General features: G+C 40.3%; 2 protein-coding genes across 9 annotated transcripts in view; both read left to right on the top strand.

The window, feature by feature from the left end:
* The window catches only part of LOC128888228 (endocuticle structural glycoprotein SgAbd-2-like), a 469,661-nt gene that overhangs the window by 373,695 nt on the left and 74,394 nt on the right, over positions 1–21,572 (top strand). The gene's annotated exons all lie outside the window — the stretch shown is intronic.
* The window catches only part of LOC128888209 (leucine-rich repeat-containing protein 4C-like), a 261,312-nt gene that overhangs the window by 198,288 nt on the left and 41,452 nt on the right, over positions 1–21,572 (top strand). For all 8 annotated transcript variants that reach the window (XM_054144899.1, XM_054144900.1, XM_054144898.1 and 5 more), the window contains one exon: positions 11,243–11,263. In XM_054144899.1, the coding sequence (XP_054000874.1) occupies positions 11,243–11,263 (21 nt within the window). The remainder of the gene's footprint in view (positions 1–11,242; positions 11,264–21,572) is intronic.

Genomic DNA, 21,572 nt, shown 5'->3' with positions numbered 1-21,572 from the left:
TGATCTCGAAGTATACACGTTTCGCGAGTCTTTCGAATTTCGACTTGAACGTGAGCCAATTTGCGGTACATAAATACGCATTAACCTCTGGTTTCGTTTCCATGAAGCAACGAACCGTGTGTCAGCCTGGTAAGGACTGCCAATTAATTTCACTAATGCCCTTTTCCGACATATTTCGACCTTTGTATTTTATGATTATGTTTTAACTGCGAGAGACATGACCCTGTGCATTTTATAATCTGAGCCACACGCTATTCTCGTTACGGACCTACGTTAATCATATTTTTGGAACAATTCTGCTTCACCTTTATTTCAATATTCGATAAGACACATTTGCAATGAATTATAATTATGTTCAACAAATATTTCATTATTCAAACGATTAACAAAATTCCAGGGAAACTGTTTGCATTTAAAACAACTGTTCCCATTATAATATTTCGTCCATCCCGATTTCAAACGTTAAACATTTCGAACTATTCGGAAGGAAAATTTGTTTTCAGATCGTCTCTTTACTTTCTCGCGCGAATAAATGGCTCGCCAGTCGCGGGTCGAAGAACAGATAACGCGCTAGTATTAATATTTTTCTACATTTCTCATTAATTTCGTGGCAGCGTTTACCTTTTGCTCGTCGAAAATTCGCTATCGCGTCGTTTTACCGTGCAAAGAGGCGCGAGTGTAACGTCAGCGCTCGCTCTTCCAGCGGTTAGTTAACAAAAAAAAAAAAAAAAAAAAAAAACATTTCGTTTTTTTTTTATAATGATATTTGTAGAACACGTGTCACTGATTACGTCAGTGTACAGGACATTCGTTACGCGAGCCGTATCTATCTTTAGAAAGTTCTTCCAGCGTGATGGTAGACAATGTTTTACCACGAAATTTTGTATTCCGACGGTTATTTATGCATGGTCTCGCGTTCCACTGAATAACGCTGAAAAACGTGATCGAGAAAAAAACATTTTCGAGGAAGATCGATACGTGCGCGATACTGGAGATTTTATTTCACGTTTTTAAGTGCTAAACATTCAAGGCTCGTAACGAAATTAGTTATTCCATCGTTATTCCATGAATAAGTTTACGCGAAAATTTGCACATTCTAATGTAAAACAGAACACGATCGTACAATTTGAAGACAATTTCGCAAACGTATTTAATCTTCGCATGTTTATGCCTCTGTTTGTAACTGTTTCCTTCGTCAGAAATTGACGCGAATCAGCCTCTCGCATCGCTTAAACTGTGCACGAAGACAAAGGGTTCGTTTGACAGAGGAAACGCACTGAAAATTACGTCCGACAAATAATTAGCAATGTCTTCACAGCACATGAAATTTTGCTAAAATATCAAATAGGGACACAATATTTCTTCAGTTGTAACTATCGCGTATCGTACAAGACAAATTAATTTCAACGAATATTGCACGAATGCAACTTGTACCTCAAGCTTTCCGTTTTCACAATTTAATGATTGCGACTTTAAACAAAAATGCAAGAACACCATTATTTTGTCAATCAATTCATATTGCAGATCCAATTCCATCCACCACAGACAATTATCGTTCCACGATCGAAAACGCTGAACACATGTGCAATCTTTCGTATTCCGATACAAATTGGATACGCTGGTGAAAAAGGAAGGCTTGTTCAATTCATCGAAAGGTCTGTTTTAATAGCCTTCGATTGCTTACGATTGTAATTTCGTTGCAGTAACAATGCCTCTTTTATTCGTTCGATCGTATCATCAATGAATAAATGAAGTTACAAACAACACGTACAAATTGATACCCTTAAAATGTTAATGTCAAATGTTAATCGAGCTTCGTAGGTCATACTTTAATTTGTGTTCAGTTTGTAACTTGCAATTGAAAGTTCAATAAATTTCGCTTCGATACTCTTAAAAACTCCTGTCCACGTTTTCAACCGTGCTGAAGTTACCGATAACGTTTCTGACAGGAGCGATTTTGCAATTACAAGCGCGTTGCAACGCTTCTGCTTTTTCTGGACCACACACGAAGTCCTGAAAAAACGGAATTAAACACACGCCAGCGTTTCCACTCGGTAAAAATAAGGTTTTTGTTGGTGTACATTTGGAATAATTTCCCCTGAGACAAAAAATAAGTCCAGCGGTCTGCTAACTGCGGCCCGCGTGCAAGATACGACCCGTGCGACTATCACTGTACGAAAAGACTTAATCGTTGGGATCTCGAAAGGAAACATCAGTTTATTTTAAACGGTGGAACGAATTTTCTTCTATTATGATTTTTCATCCGTGGCTAGGGTTCGTGCTCTGAATCTGGAAAATATTGCGAGAGAAGAGGCGCAGAAAATGTAGAAGGAATATTTATCGTAAAATTTGAGACTTCTGAGGACTCCTTGGTCAAAATTTCGACCAATGAATAAAAGGTAAACCACACTCGAACGAGAACAATTATCATTCCAAATTATAAAATAAAATTGTCTTTGACGTTGAACGAGTGAAACTCCAAATATCTCAATTAATCAAAAGTTGAAAGTGGTCGAGAGTCAAAGGAATACCCCAAAGTCTATCCCAAGCCTCGATTGATGTTTGAAGTTTCCCGTCTGCGAATGCTGGCATTGCATCCATCGAGTGCAATTCTCAATCAGAAAAGTAGAAAAGGAGTCACGTTCGCGCTATAAACTGCGCTCTTTACAAATCCTCGACGGTTACCGTTTTCATTGAAAAGGGAAAACAACGGTTTAGAAATTGATAGCCCGCAGTCGATGCAACACCGATATATCCTGCAACAGTTCCCGCCCAGAGCGTGTAAAACGTTAAGACAACGTTTCGATCCTTTGCGCGGAAACGCTGGAATAAGAATTCGATCGTAAATTGCCGCACGATCGTTCTTACGACAGCTGGATGGTCCGTCGTTTCGAGGAGGCGACGGAAGTACTGTGGATTGGCTCCGATTCAAGTTGCAACTCGAAACCGTCGCGGCGAAAAATGGCGCCGAAATCGTTGGTAAACGCTTTACCGCGCTTGGAAGGGGCGAGCTCAACTTTCCAAATGAAATTTCGGGATTTTCTTTTGTTCGCAGAAATGATCAGCAAAAGGGGTTTTCTTGGCTCTTGATTGTGTTTCTTGCAGTGAGAGCAGATGGCCGGTGACTGTAAATTATTTTTAGCGAATGTGCACCTTCTCTGAAACGATCAATAAAAAAATTAGAGAAACATGTACGATGTAATCTTTCACTGGCGGATTGCAAACAGCGCAGATCGCATATAACATCCCACATAATCAACAAGAAATTTGGTCAAAACTCGAAAAAGAAATCTCGTCTTAACAAATTCCATTTTTTATTAAATGTTTTTGCTAGTTATTAGAATTGCATTAGATGAGACAGATCCGAAAAGGCACTTGCATCTTATTTCGCTGTGAAACTTGCAAACGACACCTCGCATTCGTCGCGAACAGTTACCTTTCATTGCAGCCAACTTTCGAATTCAGTGAAACTTGGAAACCCCGTTACAAACTAGATAAGAAACACGCGAATAAATGTAATCTAGACGCCGCGCGATCCTATCGGATCCACATAAAGATATCGTTGAAAACATCTGTCCGATCGAAGAATCGATAGTAATCGTGAACTCACGCAACGTCGTTGACGTCTTTCCTCTTCGTTCATAATGCCACCCTTGAGAAAGAGGACTTCTGGGCAGGATCAGAAATTGGATCGAGTCGAACTTTTTCTCGCTATATGAAACGTGTTATTTGGAACGTAACGTGTAATTTCGTATCGGTCGATCGGATCACGTTCCGCTGCTGTATTGTGTAGTTGGAAGGAATTGTTCTCGATGGGACCGCCGAGTTTAAAATTACGGCGTGCGTTTCGACTAAAGTGGGCCAAAAATAAAGCGCCTATTGTTTCCTTCTTTCCGCGGAATAGCTTCGATCGGGATTCTCGATATCTGTGAAAGTGGGATTTTAAAAATAAAATGAAAGGTGAAACATTTGGTACGGGTCGAAAATCTCCGACGAGAGTTGAACAAAATATTGATACTATCGATTTCTGGTGGTTTCTTTGAGGTGTAATTTCAACCAGAGGTGGTAATTTTGTATGCGTGTGGCCTGTAGTCTGATGTTTGAATAATCGAGGGAATCGTGCAAGCAGGTCTGGCAAAATGCTGCTTGTATACCACTGATCAATATTGATCGATACTTCTGATCGGTTGCACGTTGCGAGCATTCCAGTGAAATCAAGTTGTGGAGTTCTACTTGGAACTCCTCCTCTCTGAAAGTGCATCGCTACATTGATCCTACCGCGTTCGAAATAACTATTCCTTGTTAGTGCTATCGGGTCATCTCCACGAGTCTGAGTACTTTCGTTCATGTAAATTGCATTCGAGGCAAATACGAATAAATATTAATCATTCGCTTCGCGTTCCGTTCCTGCCACAAAATTCATTTATCGATAATGAAATTCAAAATTCAGCTAGTTTATTTTTTGTTAATAGTTTGTGATTTTCTAGGCAGTAAGTTTGCATTGATTTCGATCTTTAGAAGGTTGGTCTAGCTTTAGAATAAATGCTATTGAATCCAGACACATTAATATGTCGCTGCCATTTTACTAGCCGTTGCTAAACAATCGTTCCTCTATCGTAACATTTCCTCGTACACTTTTTACGGGTTTGAAATCACTGTACCAAGAAAATATTCCGCCGTCGCCGCTGCAGCGATCAAACATTACCCGAAAGTCTCGAACAGTTTCCGTCTGCTCAAATACTCAAATATGTAGCATGAACCATGATATTCCCGAATGGAAATTTCCACGGGCGTTTCCCTCGTGCAAGCCATCCCGCAGCAGAAGACGGTACGTGTCGCGTTCGAGTTTAAATAGAACTTGTCTGGTATAACGAACGTTCGTCAAATATTTATACCGAATTCTTGGCTGTTATAGGGGAACTTCCGGAAACCCATCTCGCCCAACTTGGTCCATTGTTTCCCGCGAGACGGCTCGTTCGTTCGTCGATAAGCGCGCCACCCAGATGTATAAGCAATAACTGGAAACCAACAACCCCTTTTCGCGATTTGGATCATCCGGCTAGGGGGAAGAACCTGATACGTTATGTTCGTTTCGTCGTTTCGTGCGCGAACAGCCTCACCGTAACCGATTTTTCACGTTTTCATCGATTGGAATTCATTCCTGTCGACGAGGGGTTGTTCGAGGTAGGAGTTACGGCCGCGGTCGCGCAAGGATTCCAGATTTTATGCCACGCCGAGCCAACGAAGATCGAAAAATTTTGTTCAACAACACTCTAGAGTGGCCGTATGGGAGATCTTCTCGCTCGTGCCATAAAGAGGTTTATGCATTCGGGGGCCATTCTCACCCTACACTGGAATTTGCTTTTCAAATTTTTTGGAGGGCGAGCAAGTGCGATGGCTCTAGTGGCAAGAAATTTTGGCCTTGCGAATGTAAGGGTTCTAGGTAAAAATTAGATCCAGATAAATAATAGATATCTTCTTTATTTTCTATTTATTTATGTAAACAGGTTGTTATACGATGTTATATGTTGTATGAAAATCGCGTTATATTATTTCTATTTAATTTTCAATTTTACAAAATGTATACAATTCTCGTGGGAGTGTGTCTGTATGTTCCTCTCTCGGGGTAGGATCAGCAGGGTAAAATAATATTTTAAATTTCCAGTCAATCTCATTTCTGCTATCCGATCCTCCAGTGTGATGTATGTTTCCAATCATACAAATGGCAATAATTCCCCGCAGTCCCTGGAAAGACCACGGGAGTTGCTCTTGGCAGGAGATTTTCCTACCCTCGATCTCGTCGCAATTTCTCCTAGCTCGATCGAATAATTATATTTTCTAATCGCGACTCTAATTAACTCTAAGAATTTCTAACAGTTAATTATCTTATCATTTTTAAAGTCCAATTTCACTTTGACTCTTACACCAGATAAAATCTTCAAACCAGTGTGTCACAATTCTATCATTCCACCTCGGCAGTTGGAAGCCTATGGGAGCCAGCGGAAACCATAAGACCCGGAATTATCAAACAATCGGATAGATAGTTGGATCGATAATACGGCAACGATGTAAGGAATTCACGTTGGGGATTTTTGGTTAAGTTCATACTCAGTGCAAATATGTTTCCAAAGGATAGAGCGCTGTGGTCGCGAGTATCGGAATTCACAATACACGTATAGCTGGGTGAACCGAAGTAACCGCGAGAGTGCTTTGAAATGGGTTGCGGGGAACAAGGTTGAATTCTAGGATATCAGAATATACGGCCGAGTAACGGCGTAAAGTACGGGCTACTATGAAAGAGGTTTATGCATTTGGACCCACTCTCCCCGTCAATGGGGTTTTTCTCCAATTTTCTACGCTGCTGATGGGATTTCGTACTGGACATCAATTTCTCCTCTTACCATTTGACATTTCTCCAAATTGTTTAGGTACGAGAAAGAGTGGAGAAACATTTACCCATGTAAGAATATTAACGATTGATAACATATTTTAATTACAATAAATAATGCATTATACGCATATTATTATTATTTCCTATATATTAAACGACTTCAAATAACGTTATTTACATCATAAGCATCAACTAACATTCTTTCTTGTTATCAACTGCTAACCAGAAATGGAAAAGCAGATAGCGGGATTCGTATCAATTTAAAATTGGAATCGTCCGCGTTTAACGGTTTAAAAATAAATCGCCTCGTTTCGTATTTATTAACAAAGTCGTCTTAACGGATTAATCCAACCGAAGAATTCTGCGATATGAATTTTCTGATAAATATCACGAAATGGGTCACGATGACAATTCTAAACATATTTTTCAATATTACATTCCCATTCGTCCTTTTTCAATTCATACAATAGTTATTTCCAAACGTCCCTAAGATACAATTAAACGTATATCAACTAAATTTTACATTGATATTAATTATTTCTATACACGAATTGGTTGTAAGGATGACTCTGGAATAGAGAGGCCCGTAATAAAGGACTCGTCAGAGACAGCGATATCGTCATTCTTTAATTCGTCTCGGCAAATTGTCGTCCTCCAAGCGGAGTGCTTAACTGATCAATATTTCCCACAGGGATTGGAAAATATGCAACGTCCAGATTTATCGTGAATCGTGGTCCAAGATTTGAATGTTAAATCCCGGCATGCAGAAGCGTTTCAACGTGCCTCGCGATTTTCGTTTCGTTCAATTTTTTCGCTCCGTTCGCTCGATCTGGTATTCAAAGCGTGTCCCTTTTCTACGGCCGCAGCCACCATTCCGGTATCTCAGTACTTAACCTTGTGCTCGCAACCCCGTTGCAAAGCACCCTTTTACCTGTCTCTGGCGCCCCTTTTCCTAGTTTATTCCCGTTCGTTTCGATACCGGCATGACTTTAACCATCTCGTGGCTGCATTTCCGCGAACGTACTTTACAGCCTCTGTCCACGTTGGGCATTGTTTCTCGCCACGGGATCGCTTCCCTCCCCGTCACGAAGGGTTGCTAAATGCGCAAATTCAATTGTCAACTCCGTGACGAGTCCGTGAAATTAATATATTGACGTATATGCAAATATATACATACACGTATAAAGTTATTCGTATACATATTCATAATGAAAAATTCATTTTGTAATATAAAAACTATTATTTAATTTAGTCAAACTTCTTCATTAGACATAGAAGGTACGAATATCTATGGGACTGACTATATTTACTTCCTGTTTATGTATTTTTGAGTCTCCTTTTTGCCTCTCTCAGAGGATCCAGAATACGCTGCAACCCCCGTCGTGAAAATCGTATTGCGAGCTCGTTACATACAGATTATAACGTACAAGAATTTTTTTGTTATCCTGACGAGTATTCTCTTCCCCTTCCTCGAGAGCAACTCCAATTATGAACTTCGTCGAACGTATCTTTGGCGGTGTATTTTCAATGAACCTTCAATCCGATTCTGCTTGAAACTTCTTACTTTCGTCATGAAAGTTCGGATTAACCGATAATCTGTGATTGCTCCAGTTTGCCCGAGGTGAAGCAGGGTGTATCGCTCGCCTACGTATAGCGATTTATGTTTCTTTTTACCGGTGAAATCTGTTTATCAAAATGGATGTGCATAACCGAGGAAGTAGGTTGATAACTTCGTTAAAATGTCTTCAAACTTTTTAACGAACAGCCAAGGAATTCGCTCTGGAGTAGCTATCGATCTGTTCACGGTTCGCGGAGTGTTGAAAAAATACGTCTCGGCATGTACTGTCTTCATGCCAGAAGAGTGCAATAAGCCACGTCTCTCTGGAGTCCGAGGTGGTATTCTTCTCGCGTTGTGACAGTAGCTACAGAATCCAACAATTTTTATCTTCTATTTATTTTGATCATAACTTCTTCAGTTGTAAACGTGTTTTATAACTATCATTTTATTTTTATAGCGAGGCTTTAAGAAGAACAATATTATCAATTTTTTAGGAGGCAAATTGCTGTACTTTATATGACTCTGTACCTCGACATCGTTGATTTCTTATCGCTGCTATTTATTGGGTCAATGATGTTTATTTTTGGTTGTATTTTCGCGAATTAAACACGATTCGCTACAATCACGTGTTCAATTAGTAGCTGCGCACAGATTTGTAAACTTGTCGGAGAACTCTATTTACCCGTATCGTGCGGTACCAATTTGACTTCCAGCTTTCATTGCTGCCAATTTTCGTTGCGCGATCTGGAAAAGGTTTGCAAATAAAGTAGGAGCGAGCTTTTTATGCTGTTTTCATTCAGAAGAGGTTACTATTCCGGCTTCTTTACGTTCGATACCGGTAAATATTAGGTAACTATTTAATATAAATATACAGAAATTTGTTCGCACAGATTCGTTTTGCTTGAAACGTTTAATTTGTTATTTAGTCGACTTATATTTATTCGAGAATCTACATTTTTTAAAAGATAAGGTGACAATTATTTAGTATTATTAAAATGACGAATTGATATTATACAAATATTAACATAATTTTATGGTCACCGCATGTTTTTGAAATTACAAATTGAAACAAAATAATAGTTCGAATATTAACGGTCGCTTGGCTTTAATTTATCTCGGTAAAAAGCAAATTGAACTCGAACGATATTAGTATTTTCAAATTTCCAAGGGTGAATTATTTCTTTCGCAAAGTATCCCAGTTTCTCTTTTTTCCTCCGTAGAAAATTGACTGCCGTATTTCATGTCAGAAATAAATTTTCGAAGCGAAAACGCTTTTTAAAGAGGACGAACGCGAAGGCCGGAGATGTTCTATTCCGTATCTAGAACACACGTGTTTATTTTACCTCCTGGAAAAATAGTACACTCGTGAAAAATTAATTAACCGTTTGCTGGAAATTCTAAGAGTCGTGTCACTCGATCTATCGAATTTTATTCGATAAATTATTCAAAATAATAATTATCGATAAAGCATAATATCTGCACCATCCAAAACAATTTCAAAATGTCTCTAAGAAATTACTATTCGAATCGAATAAACCGCAGATCTATTCGTGCTCTTCATCCCCCGTTCTCACTACTTTTCATTCCTTTGTTTACCCCGCAATTTCGCTGGAATTTCGCTGGTTGGACGAGCCAATATCTCGTTCATTCCCGTATAATCTGCCCGGAAAGAACAGTAATCGTATTCCCTAATACATAATACGCCGTAAAAGGTTAAAGGTTTCCGAAGGACGCGCCACTTTTCAATCGGCTCCTCCGCGGGATCGGTCGTTATTCCGTTTGAAGGGTAAATTTCATCGAGGTCTGACGCATAAATTTCACGGACGTCTGAGGCATAAATTTCGCCGAAGTCTGTATTCGCTCTGTTCCACCGTCGTGGATTCCGGTATCCTAGAACTTAACCTCATTCCCTCAACCTACATCGAAGCTCCCTCGTTTATTTTCGTTCGACTTTCCAGACACGCAGGATCCCGTGGCGTCCCTGGCTCCTGGGACCGCGGCTGTTTGTACGTCCTCGAGCCTTTATCGTGTGCCACGATCATTTTGTTCCTCTCGAAAACAAAAACTTACGGGACTCTCCGTTCCATTTTTTCTTTTGTTTTTGTTTTAGTATAGCGCAAGACGAACAAGCGTTCGACTATCCGCCTATATCGCTTGAGGGATGGTCCAACTTTGACAACTTGAAAAATCGCCTGTTTTTTGTGAATTTATTTCACGGGAATTACGTGTACACGGTGTGCATACAATTTTAACATAAATTTTCGTTTTTCTAGCATGTGTCGGACGCTTGGATATTCCAGGTTTTAATATTTTTTTCCTCAAGTAATCGGGACTTGTGCTCTCCCATTTGTCCCCTAATCTTCTTTAAATCCTTTCTCGGAATTTAGAGGTGTGATTCTGAACCTGCGGTCCAAATCACCTCATAAATTTTCGATAGGGCTTAGATCCGATGACTGCGGGTGTGGGGCGTAAAACTTTCAAGCGATTGTATGGCAAGTACTCTTAGACTCGTCCTTTACGTCGAAGATCATTGTCTCGATAGAACTCGAAAGATCTACGACGATAGTTCCAGGACTGATCTACTGTCGTATGACTTTCATTTCATTTTTCGCGATATCTAATTACAGTTCGTAGTAAAATAAATTTATATCGACTTTAAAATAAAGATAACTTTCTCACGTTTAATTCCCTTATTACTCTACTGGCATTCTCTGTTCATATCACGGAATGTACTCTGATGCTTGACTCAATTTTCGAAGTAAAGAGACCTATGATACATACGCGACACAGACTCTTGAATTCCCCACACGGGTGTGCGTTGAGAGCCCATATTCCATTCGCATCATAGGTTCTCCTGTTCGTATATGTCACACAGGATTCGAACTATTGGATTACACCAAGGAACATCTCTATGGACGTCAGAACAAACAGTATATCCTTCTCGAAAGAAGCACTCTAGACACTGTGCCGTGTTCTATCAGGCATTCCATTATTTCTTTTTTTAAAGGATTCTTTCAGAGGTTTCCTATTTCTCTGCTTGGGATAGTTGTACACTGGTTCTGCTTGTACTTTTAGCGTACTGTGCATATCGTTTGACGATGGTAGCGAATCATCTGTAACGTAGAAGTATTCTGATTTCTAAAATTGAATCACTTCGATAACTTCGAGATGATTAAAAGTTTTAGATATATATCAAATGAATTTGGTGGTAATTTTTAAAAATTGTATGAACACATTTTGTATAATCAGACGATTTAAATGATTTCACTGACAGGAATGTTTTTCTGTTTCAGGAACATCGAGACGGCCGTCGGGTAAGTCGGATTTTGTTAACGTTACATACGAGATCAAAAGACTACGTTGACGAGGTCCACGTGTGTTTCTAGGATGAAAACACGATTTTTCTAGATAGCACGCGTTATCTTCTTAAGGTTAGAACGTACGACTAAATAAGTTCTTTATTATGCACGAATAGCTGTCCCGTTCAATAGGGATTGTCGGCCATGTCACGAACACGAACCTAGACGGTGATAATTAACGAACGGCTGCGCGACGATGGCATTCCAATCGTGATCGATAGACGATACGATCAATACCTAGCAGATCCTATTATAATTCCCGATTATAGGATTCAGGGAGCAGCGAAATAAATTCGTAGAACATGTAGTGCTCTTCGAATTTCTCTCGATTTACTTCAAATGGGTACGTCATCATTTTAGTTATTCGCCGGGAGTTCCATTAATTAACGAGCATTCGAATTCTTATATTTTCCATTAAATCTTCATGAAAGTATCGTTAACGGATTGGCGACGTTTCTCCGATAAAAACGAGTCCAAACACGAGCGTTTTAGGGTTATTTAGCTAATTACACGTAATTGGAATCGCTCTCAAATTATGGAACGATGTGCAACGAACATGCATAATCAGAAGTAATCGAAACGAATCGTAATTTCATTTTAATTGGTCAAACTTCGTCGATCCGTCGATAGTATTTTAACGATGTTATGCAAGAATATATCAAAGTCTCCGTAACTGTATTGTTAACGGATTGATAAGGATTTTTTAATTGCTTTCAATTATTCGCGTTTCGAATCGTTTATCGAAAAAGAAATTTCCGACCTGCTTGAAAATGACGTTCATCGTAGCTATGTGGATGGCTGTGGTACACCGCAGAGTTTTGTTCTAAAACCGAACAATAGAAAGCCTTCTAGTTCGCGTTTATATCATTAATATCATAGTCAATCAAAATTCTAAAACAAGTACAATCCATCAAGCTTGAATCACCGAGAAGAGCTATAAACTAACTTAGAAAGTTAACCTTTGAATAGCCATAACTTCCCTAATTTTTCGAATTTGAAGCTCCTCGATGTCTTAAACTACCTCCAAAATTTGATGACTACCTCGAGTGTATTTAAGTGTCCATCAGAGAACCTTATTCAACGAATCCATAACTCTAACTTACCGTCCTCATACCTCGATCGTGATCCATCCAGCACCGTTTTATCGCTACTCTACGCTCTCGATCCTCCCTCAACCGTATTTCTGCAGTATAGATCGGATCTGCCGCGAATATTTCGTTCCGCCCACGAATCCCACGGAGCGCCGCGATCTCCTCGTCTATAGCTGTTATTCGATCCTCTAAAGACAACAGTGTTTATGCTAATCCTCGGACGTGCCGGAGGTTCCGTGCTTTTCGGCCACTGCGAAACGGAAATCTCGAATTCTGCATTACGCCCGACGAAGGTTGTTATACTGCGCCAACATGCTACATCACGAGCAGCGCACGATAACACGGAAGTCAATAATGCCTTCCGACCAGCGGAGACGGTTCGGATATCGCGCATCGAAAATACCGAATTTCCTGTCGCGCCCGGAAACGCGATTTTTTTTCTTTTTGCACTTCCTGGTGCCCCCGCGGTTGCCATTATCTGTCCAATAAACGTGGCGGAATGAAAGGGTAGCGCATAATCTAACGTTGCCCGTGCTGTTAACGGGAACCGATAATTACGTTTTGGGTCGTCTTAAATTCCCTCCACCGCATCTCGATAAACCACGATAACACAGTTTACCGTGTTACTCGAACTATCTCTCATTAGCGCTTTTAATTATGGTTTCGGGAGTGATTGACACTTCCAATAAAATGTATCGTTGTCGTTCTCCGCCTCGAGGACTCGTGTGACATTTGGAATTATTAAAAATAGAGGGAGTTGTTTTTGACAATTTTTTTGGGGAGATTGTGTTATTCTATTAAACAATTGTTAGGGAAGCTTTGGAGTGGACATTTTGAGCTACTGAAAATTTGAGAAGTTTCTGAAAATGAAGGAAACATCTTGAGAAAATGTTTGCGATAATCGTCTCTTCGATTCGTCTCTAGATTCGTCTCTTATAATTCGTCCGTCAACCCAATTGATCAAAGTGTTTCGATATCGGTGCATTTAGAGAGAATATCGTTACGTAATAATACAGGTCACTAGGAATTCCAAGGGATGGTATTATACTCCGCTCTGTACCTTACTATTTCGCCATAGATATCCGAGAAGTGAGCCTTGTTCTCGTAACCCACGTCGAATCTCCCTCGTTTATTTCAGTTCGACTACTCGGGCACGTTACTCGTGTAGTATCCGTTGCCTGAGGGAATTGTAGGTTCGTAGGTCCTTCGATGTGCGCGCGACTCTCCGTGATCCAATAATAATATCTCCCAACGCACGAGGTCTCAAGTTTATCAATTAATTCTTTCTCCATTCGTATCGCCGGGAACCGTAAACGGAGCTCACCTCAACGGGGTGTAAGAATTTAATAATGTAAACACTCGTGAATTTCTTAAGGGCAGTCGTCGCGAGAAAGGAAATCGAATTAACGTCGGTTTATGTTTCTCCGTGTAATGCCTACCTTGTTAGTCTAGCACGTTTTTCTTTTAAATAAAACGCTGGTCAAATTAGACATTGCATTCTTTATGGAATTTCATGTGCATTTTTTATACAAAACTTCCGTTTACAACGTGAGATATATTAATTTATTTTCGCTCTAAAATAACTGTGACATTTTTGCGATGACTAAATTCGTGTATATATTACAATTTGTTAATTTAGTTACTCTTTCATACTCTATTTGCCACCAAACAGCTCGAGATAAGTGAAGAATATTTTTCGTACCTGCGGAAGCAATTTCAGATCTGAAGAGGTTTCGTAGGAATATCGTTGCTGAAGGAATGTTTAATCGACTTAATTTTCAGGAAGTTTTGCAAAGCGTCGCCGCAATCTTGCTGGTTCTGTTTGACTTGGCGAACTTTATTCATCGTTGCCTCGAGGAACGTAATTTTTGACTGGCATACGTAATATCGTATTTCCGAGTAGTAATAATATTCACGCATTATTTACCTTCTAAATAAGGAATAGGATTGAAAGTGTACATAATGGAAACGTTTAATTCAAGATCGCTCTAAATGCGGCCTGTCTTTATTCGAAGGAGTTACGGCTTCTCTAGCACGGTAAATTGTTCTCGTCATCGACTCGAATGTATTTCGTACTTTTTTTTCGCATTTTTATGGGGGATTCCAATATACGGAGCAAGACGTGTTTCCGTAATCCACGCAGAATCTCCCTCGTTTATTCTGGTTGAAGTTATCCCGCGGCTAGGGCGTGGTGCCCATTCCTCTTGAGAATGTATCCCCTTGTAAGTGCTTCAAAGACTGCTTCGCCGCGATTCAATAATGCCTCCAGACTTGCCGAGCACATTCCCGGGGAACTCTTAAATTCTTAATTAATCATCTTCGAGCTCGAGACGCCGCGTCGTGGAATCGTTGAAACGCGGCAGTAAAAGAATGACGATTTTAAGAACGTTAAATTTCGAGTCTTTCGCGTGGCTGGGTTTAAATTACTTTCCTACCGCGTCCCGTTCGAAATCAAGACTACGGAATCTCCGAACGAAAAGTTTCAAGAAGAACGTCTGGAAGGTAGATCCACGAATGCGCTGTTTGAACTCTCGAACGGAGTTTCGTGATTTCCAGCCAATTTTTCACTGCCTTGAATTTTTACTAACGGAGGAATCCGTGATTATTTTCTTCAGGCATAATGCGTTTAATGTGGCGAATAAGGAAATGATTGATTCGCTTGTAGAAAACATTCGCAAAAGAGCTTTGTAATCTCTGGTCCTGTTGTGAGTTATTTTTTTTTACTAGTAATTCTAATGTTTACACTTTACAAGTGACGATAAAATCGTCATCAAGCGTTTCCTGCGTCACAATTTTATAAAGCTGAATTCTGCGACGATGTTTTCGCCGTTTTAAGAATCGAAATTGTAATTGAAACGCTCTTTTCCTTCTTCGAGATTTAAATCTCCATAGTGGGCGGAGGCGATAGATTTATCGCTGGAATGGTACTTCATCGTCAGCGATATCTTGTTCGCCCGGTAGCGTTTCGCCCTGTTTTAAAAGTATACCGCGTATCCCGAAATTAAATTTGTAAATGAAATTCGTCCCGTAAATCCAGCGGGGGTAACCCGATGTAATTTCCTACGCATCCCCTTCGGGTAATTTATTAAAATCGCGTATTATCGGAAATAGGAATTACGGAGATCACCGGCGCTGCTTCGTCTCGTTTTTTCCTCGTGTCTGGTGAAAAAGAAAAACCGACAGCCACTTTTTAATCACCCTGATTCGATTTCCTCTAAGAAGACGTCTCTCCAGAGAACCAGGCCGCTCTGTCGCGTTGCTCGTTTATTACCATTCACCGGAATATCCGTTAAAACTATGCTTACTTCTCGTGGATTTCCCTAAGCTGTCGCGTCGATAGCAGTTCCATTATTTGCTCTTGATGTGTGTTTATTAATTGTTCCAATAAATACGTGCCGCGTGAAAGGTTGACAATGAATTTATCAGGGAGCCTCTTTCGAATAACCGCGTTTTCCAAAACCAGTAATAACGGGAGGCCAACGTGTTGAAATAACGACCAACCCACGAGAATCGATATTTATGTGATGTATATACGCCCGTTAGAATTTTCATGAAAATTTCAGACTCGAGGTTAACGATTTCGCAACTTGATACTGGAATAAATCGGCAACGAAGTGCTGCCTCTTTGGAGCAAACACAACTGGAGTCGCCATAATTGCTTGAAAACGGGTTTGTTTGCGATTTTTATGTCGGTTTGTGGAATGGTATATGAGAATGCAAAATAGAAGATTCGATGTTTTTCGTGAGAGTATCACAGAGTCTTAATATTAAAGAAACTAATAATGGATATTGTAATGGGTGGGCTGTGTCACTCAAAAATTGCTACATTAAATAATGATGGTGAATGATGGTGGGAAATGATTGTATCGTTCCAAATCGATGTAAAAATTGTTACTCGAAAGGTTGCTGCTCCGTTTCCTCTTGCTTACTTCGAAAGTTACCTGGAAAGACACGTCGGACGGCGCAGCGTCGTACATGTATTTATATTCGACTTAGCCGAGTTACGTTGCTTCCGTAGTATCCTTGAGATTCTATTTCCCCTGGGATCCCATAAGCCTGGCGGTCCTTCAAAGTCTGCTTACAGTCTGCTTTCGGTATTACCCGCAGCTCGCGCGGATCAGCGAGTCTATTTTCCAAAGTCTCAAAGCTGTATTCTCAATTAATCTCGCGCTCCGTCGTGGAAACGTTGTTTCTCCGGGCGTTGGTGTTTTAACGAAGTTAATTTCCTTCCGAACGAATAAAGGCGAAAACCGAATCGAAACGTATGCTGTCTGAGTTTTGTTGCGAGCTTTGCTTGTTTACCATTCCGATTCCAGTGACACTGAATCGGATCTGAAAAGCTGCTGGGTCGACTGGAATAACGTTTAGAAGGATCAAGAGGGTAACCGAGACCTTACGTCTTCACCTTTTTGGAGATACTTGGAGGTTTTGCTAGATTTCTGGGTATAGAAATTAAATTACCCAAGTTTACGTGGCGTATGTCCACTTTTAGTATCGTAGATAATTAATACCTCTCATTCAAATTTTTGAAGCAATCGAACAAATGATATTTCCTAGAAATATGAGATTGAATAAAGTCGAGCCTGGCTCGCTTTAGATTTTATTCTTGGCCAAAGTGTATCCTTCGAATTTTCCCGTTCAAAGGAAGGGTTATTGTTTCTGTAATAGAATTCTGAATTTCGATCAGAGTACAGTGTGGCCTTCTTTCTCCATCGGAAACCGATCCGTTATTCGATGGATCGTATTACCATCTCGTTTGAGGGATATTTTTTTGCCGTAAAATGCAAAATTAAGCAATATTTATCGCGCGTAGAATTTTAACAGGGTTCCTAGCGTGATCGGTTGTTTTCGTTGTAATTGTTATCAGAAACGATTCACGCTGAAAATGTACTCTGTAAAATTACGTTTGTATTGTTACACGTGAAAGGTATACACGGTAAACCAAATTCGGTTTTCTCGCTCAATAATCATGTACGTGTTATCACAATTTCCCAATTCTATTTTTTACACTGCAACATGAGGAATAATATATTACACTTTTTATTCTAATTCATATTTCCATGTTAATTGTATATTATTCGCAATACATTTACTGTTCTGCGTTTCAAAGTATTTTATGATACATTTGAAAGTAATGCCATAGCATTCATTAAGTAAGAATAATAAATTGTACGAATCGTAAAAGTGTTTAATGTTATAAAATACGATAAAATATGCGCTGCAAATTATAATGAAGTTTGTGTTCATGTTTTATGCGATATTTTAAATGGGAATCAGTAGAGGCATAATTCAAGCTTAACTTTGATGAAAAATAAACGTGTGCAGTTAAATAAATCAGTCGTTGTCGCGATCGATCGTTGTACTTTATCACGATGCATACTACAGCTGGACATTAATACTGAATTGCATGCATTCGTTACTGATGCATAAAACTTGACCACTTCAGTCTCCTACATGTTTCGCGTAGCAGAAGAAATATATACCATCGTCTCGTGACTTGTATTCTATCATCCCAGATGGAACGATCATCCTTAGATGCCTAAATTATTCATTGAATGATTCATTTCTGGTTTCTAGCGGTGGGTTTCGTACTTTGAGGTTAAATCGACCGAAGCAACGTTTCCATAAATGATTCCACTGCTTCCAAGCAGTCGCGTAAGCACTCTAGTTCGATTTTTAGGTCCACCAGGTTGCTCCTTAGATCGCTATTTACAACAAGTTATCCACGCGTCTTATTTTTCCTCAATGGAATGTTTCCATCGCTTGGTCCACTCGTTGAAGACCCTTCGACTCGACGAATCATGCAATCCGCCCTTTAACTTTGATAACACATACAATTAGATGCACTCGACAAACCGTGAAACCGTTTCCTCCGCTCGTGCCCGAAGAGATCCCTCGAAGCAGCTCCTGGAAAATCAAACCCAGCCTCTCTTCTCTGGTACTTTCGTTGTACTTCCACTCGACTTCTCTCGGAGCTTGAACGCGTTGCTCCCTCGACGAATGGGCTTCCCCAGGGGTAACTGTAGCGGGCCCTTCGGAGTCGCGCCTGCACCAGTCACTTCTCATCTCTGCGAGAATTCAGTGTCTGCCTCTGACGGAACGGAGGATGCCATCGTTCTCAGACGAGGTCCTCTCGGCCTTGGTCTCCCGTGGCAACTGAACTAAACTGCCTCCGCATTCGACACTCGCTGAATGTTCGGCGAGTACTCGTGATACTGGGAAGAAGGCCTCTGGAAATCGTTGGGAAAGGCTGATTCGTTGTTGATTACGATTCAACTAACAAGAAACACTTGGCAACTTAACACGTAAAAGTGATGGATTTCAGATTTCTACTTCAGAGATGATGTTAATTGTTTCAGAAGTAACATAATAAACGAAAAATACAATTTGTATGTTCTATTTTGTGTAGATTCTTATACACTTAATTAGATAAGATAGACAATGAATCGACATTCTGACTCATAAATTTAAAATAACTCAAAACGTGGAGTTAATCGACTCAGCTACCGAACGACTCGAATGTTGCTCGTTGAAAGCTAAGGAGGTTGGTTGAGGAGGTGAGAAGATAAGTTAACAAGTAACACTAGACCAACCTAATTCTTCAAAGTGATGAATTACAAGTTTGGATTTTCAATATGGAGGAAATGATTAGACCGACATCATACTTTGAACAGAGATGAATATTGTCCATCTAGCCTTACACCCAGACTACTCACTGTTGAATTTCCTCGTAATACCTATCAGTACACAGTGACTCGTTCATTTTTTAATCAACAGGACTCGTGAATAATTCCAAAAGTAGTCTACATAATGGCCAACTTTTCCCTCCCTCTTTTTACCTGCACAAACTTCCGAGACTTCTAAAAAGAACGTTTCAGCACGCGGGTAGACACTGGTATCGTTCTTCGGTTTGATCAAAATGAAGCACTCCCAAGTTTGGTAACATCTTTACAAGTAACTTTTCCTTTAAGAACTTCCCCTCCTCTTTCTCACGCGAAACGTACAAAGGGATACCTAAAAACAACATGAATTATTTCTAGTTAAACATGTTTATTAATCTCCCAAATTTCATATTCTAGTCATATTTGACACTCTACCAATTGCCTCATACTTGCAACGAGTTCTTTCGAAATACCTTCTGAAACTTAACACATGTTAAAACATCTTTTAAATTAATAATTGAGATAAAATTTAACTCGACGCGTGCATGCGGCGGCTCCGATCGTTATCACGACCACCAGGGCCTGGTGGAAAAATGTGTCGGAATGTCAGGAGGGGCGCGTAAAAAGCGACGACGACGCTACTCGACCGGGGTTGCCTGCGTTGTTTCCTCTCCCCTGTCTTTCCTTCCGTCGGTGGTTCGTCGCTCTTTTTCTCCGCGACGGACTCGTTTCTTTCCGCAGGCGCATCCGGCTCTGCCGACGCGCGGTCGTTCCGCAGGATGCATCAGGATGACGCAGGGAGCGTCACTGGAAGACTGTCGTCTCCTGTTTCGCGAAACTTTCCCCGGCGAAAGTGTTCTTGGGAGCAGAAACAGTTCTAGGGTGACCATCAAGAATGCAAATTGAAATCGCGGTCGACGCTGCGCCAGCTTGATTTTTATTGTTCTTCGTTTCCCTCCACATCCAACCTCCTTAGCTTTCAACGAGCAACGTTCGAGTCGTTCGATAGCTGAGTCGATTAACTCCATGTTTTGAGTTATTTGAAATTTATGAGTCAGAATGTCGATTCATTGTCTATCATATCCAATTAAGTGTATAAGAATCTACACAAAATAGAACATACAAATTGTATTATTCGTTTATTATGTTACTTCTGAAACAATTAACGTCATTTATCACAAATTCTGAATAGAACTATATTTAAATTCAGATCATTCTACTCGCTTCTACCCAGTGGCAACAAGAGATATTATACAGTCTGAAATAGCGAGCTGCTAAGCCTTTTGACGAGTACGTGGCCTTTTGAGTTACGTATGCAGATGTAGACTCATTTGCTTTCGCAAAGTTTCGCGATACTAACTTCGCCAGAGTTGTTGGCTCTTTTAATGCGTATCCGCATTTGCAGTTCGACTTTTATACGCTGGCCACCGTTGAAACGATCAAACTCCTTTCCCTAGAAGCACGGAGGCAAGCTACCGACTACGAAAACACTCGAGCAGTTTTTATCGATCATTGCAAGATACTTATTCCGAACCATAATTGTTATTAATGTTTAATCGAACATTAAATGATACTGTATATATAACAAATGTTTAATTATGTCGGAGATGTTAAGTTTTAATTGTTCCAATCGATAGATATTAAAATATAGAAAAATACATCACGATTACTTATTTAAATTTTATTCTGAATTTTTCGTGTTCGGAAATCGCTAGTCTATTCAAAATTCTACTTCCAGTTTTAGATCCACCTCTGTTAGATCACCCCGTAACTAGAACGATAATTCGCTTGCGGTATTAACTCGAAAGTAGAATAGTTCCAGCGCAGACTAGAAGTGAGTAGAAACTGAGAACCACTCGCGGGCCAGTGCCAATAACCACGTACGCTTATAGTTTTACTGGACACGTGTATCGCAATCGTAAACTTGGAAACGCCACCAGGGAATCGGCCGACCGAAATCGAACTCACCCTTCTTTTTCCCGCCCTTGCAGATCGATGGACCATTTCCCAAGAACCGCCGCCCGATTACGGCCAGCCGCTGTTTTCGATGCGAGCAATTTTATTCAGCTGCGTGCGCACTGCCAGACGGACGATACAATAATTATTGAAAATCGTCGTGTATAATCTTCCGTGTCTATTCCTATGCTTGAGAGCCTAACACGCCTCAAGAAGGGGTTGGGTTCGTTAACACGTCGAGTTTGGACCAGTTTTTTCCGTCGATCGATCGTTATCGCGGTCTTTTTATCGACGCGCGCCGATTTACGTCTCCTTTGCGCGCGTTCGCGTGATTCCTCGTGCCTTTGAACACTTTCGAGCACGAGCATCCCTCTGATTACTACGCGCGCTTTTAACCATGCGTTTAGAGCTACGTCTGTATTCTTTTTTCTTTTTGGTCCGCAGTTTTATCTTCATCCGCGCGTGGTTACGTTTTTGGCACGAATTTGACGTTGAAACGAACGCGCAAAGGCGGGGACCGTCAAACGTTGCGAGGAATCATTTTTCATTCCGCGA

Source organism: Hylaeus anthracinus, unplaced genomic scaffold (genome assembly GCF_026225885.1).
Source record: "Hylaeus anthracinus isolate JK02 unplaced genomic scaffold, UHH_iyHylAnth1.0_haploid 11989, whole genome shotgun sequence".
Classification (NCBI taxonomy): Eukaryota; Metazoa; Arthropoda; class Insecta; order Hymenoptera; family Colletidae; genus Hylaeus; species Hylaeus anthracinus.
This window is presented reverse-complemented; position numbering and strand designations above follow the sequence as displayed.